This window comes from Montipora foliosa, chromosome 7, assembly GCF_036669935.1.
Source record: "Montipora foliosa isolate CH-2021 chromosome 7, ASM3666993v2, whole genome shotgun sequence".
Taxonomy (NCBI): domain Eukaryota; kingdom Metazoa; phylum Cnidaria; class Anthozoa; order Scleractinia; family Acroporidae; genus Montipora; species Montipora foliosa.
This window is the reverse complement of record NC_090875.1, coordinates 18,166,601-18,169,100: the sequence shown is the minus strand read 5'-3', so window position 1 is coordinate 18,169,100 and position 2,500 is coordinate 18,166,601. Positions and strand designations below refer to the sequence as shown.

At 41.7% G+C, this 2,500-nt stretch overlaps 1 protein-coding gene across 2 annotated transcripts in view; it reads right to left on the bottom strand.

Annotated features, from left to right (window-relative positions):
- The window catches only part of LOC138010987 (uncharacterized), a 16,811-nt gene that overhangs the window by 5,548 nt on the left and 8,763 nt on the right, over positions 1–2,500 (bottom strand). For both annotated transcript variants that reach the window (XM_068858012.1, XM_068858011.1), the window contains exons 3-5: positions 1,828–2,100; positions 864–1,006; positions 1–97 (exon numbers count right to left, since the gene is read on the bottom strand). The exon at positions 1–97 is cut by the window's left edge and continues 21 nt beyond it. In XM_068858012.1, coding sequence (XP_068714113.1) covers positions 1–97; positions 864–1,006; positions 1,828–2,100 — 513 coding nt within the window. The remainder of the gene's footprint in view (positions 98–863; positions 1,007–1,827; positions 2,101–2,500) is intronic.

Below are 2,500 nucleotides of genomic sequence, written 5' to 3'. Positions count from 1 at the left end.
TTCTGGAGGGTTTGCACAAAACTCGAAATACAATCTCTTGTTTTGAGCAAGTATTCTTTTTCTGTGCACGAGCCGAATGGTTTTATGGGCCAGCTTACTGCAGGGACAAGAGAGAGAAATTCAAGGATTTATTCATTGAGTCGAAGACCATAAGTAACCCTTCACTGTATTAAAGGCTTTTAGTCCATAACCGGGCCACAAGTGGCGTATTTCCTTTTATTTTATACTTTAAGGGCTGGTATCTGGAAATCATCAGCTGCATGGCAGCTACCCTGGATACCAGAGGGTTTTTTTTCCTTTGGCACCGCTGCATGTTGAAACTAGAGGCTTCTGCTTGTCATTAAACCATGAAATATTCGAAATATTGGCTTTTTTCAATATATTCCTTCACCGTTATATCAGCCTTGCTCTCTTTAGCTTTTTATTGAATAATTGTGACGTGCCATGGTTGCCCTATTGTTCTGACACAAAAAGCGTCTATTCTGGCAATAGGGAACCATTACACGTCACAATTATTCAAGATGGCGGCGCCCGGGAAATTTTAAAGTCAAAATAAACTTTTTTGAAATTAATTTTTTCGAATATAAACGCTTTAATTGGAAAACGTTTCCACAATTTTAATTGCAAACATTATGTTTTGTGGTTTAAAGTTGTTTTAGTGGAGGTTTCCTTTAAATTAAGCCCTAGATCCAACCCTCTGAGGTGTAATCGGTCAGTCTTGAACATGAGTAATGGCGGACCGTGAAAATTGCCACTCAGGTGTTAAGCAAACACACTTTCAAAATCTGAAGAAAAGTAAGGAAGTGATTTTTTGATCATAGTACCACTTTAAGGTCCCAATCAATTTTGCAACGCCAACTGACCTGGCATTTCCTCCACGTCTTGACCTCCAAGGCAGTGCGGATTGTACGAGTCGCGGTACATCGCCATTGTTTTGTTCACTATCCGAGATTTCTTGCATCTTTGTAGTGCTCGTGTGATGCATCTCTTGGCCTTTGTGAATTTCCTAGCATAAACAGAAAAATCAACCGGTATACTAGTTAGTGAAGAAATTCCACTAAGTTCAGAATACCCTAAACTCCAAAGCCCCGTCCACACGAGAAATTTTTATAAATGTGGCAAATATATTTGATCGTGGAGATGACAGAACATATAACTGCTGACAATTTGCAGTTAAGTAGGTCAGCAATGCCTTTGGATAGCAGAGATAAAGCAGAAAGAAGTAGAGGTTACCTGGTCGTTCTCCAATGGCGCTCACTAAGAGGCAGGAATTTACCACAATTTTATTTGACGGGTCGTCAGTTTTTCGTATTAGACAACTTTTATTTGTCACACAAAAGCTAACATGCCAGCTTTTCAGCAAGCATAAAAATTGCCCAAATTTCTTTGTCGGCACAAGCAACTAAAAATTGTCACATAAAAGAGTGTACACTATTTTTGAGCCAATGAGTCAATGAGTCAATTAGTCATGATTCATGAGTCAATCTGTCAATGAGTTTGTGCGGTTAACCAAACCATAAAATAAAAGCTAAAATTTCAGAGAGTGCTTAGGCCTAATCATTGAAACGAGGGCTTAGGCTTAATCAATAAATTATTGCTATATTGACTGTGAGTCTCGTTGACTCATGACTCATGACTCATTGACTCATTGACTCATTGACTCATGTAACTCATAAAACATAGGACCTCCACGTAAAAGTCGCTCGTGTACACTGGACTTGGGCCTGCCAACTAACTGGAACATCCAGCCTGGGGATCAGCGGTGGTTTGGAAAAGCTATGTAGGTCAGTGCAACTCTGCTGATACAAGAAGAACATCCGCCCTTACCTGCACAAAGAGGGGCTTCCTTTATCCTCCCTAAATGTCTTGTGGAAGGATTCGGCACACTTCCTAGCCTTTTCATGTGCTCGCAAAGGACAGTCTCGCGCTTTGAAATTCTTAAACGAATTCAACATCCCGTCCGTGCAAAAAAAGCTCGGTTGCGCGATGATATCTTCAGACCTGGCTTTGAGTAACTCCAGATTTTCAGCGTCTGTTTCATTCTTGCATTTCTCGACGCTGTTTTGGACGCAGGAACTCAACGTCTCAGAGAAAAGATGCCTAAGAAGACATAATACTGTGATATCATCCCCAGCGAAACACTACATACATACATACATACTTAATTGACCGCTCCCCGTAGGGGCTTTTCAGGGCCAATGAAACACAACGAAACGACGGAAAAGAACAACAACTGTTAAGAATCCTAACTGGTCGGAGGCAAGCCAGTTGGCTATTTACTAGTGCAGCTGGGAAGTTGAACCAGGGAATTCAACGAGTGGTCAGAGCGGGTCTTGCACCTGGGATCACCGGAGCGGGATCTCCGGATCTCAAGGCAAACACCCTAACTACTGGGCCACACTGCCTCCTTAATACAAGCTCCTATGATTCCTGTGTATTCTTCCTCTTAAGCCTAGTCCTCACTAGTGACGCAATCACATGCACAGTCTACAGACACAGA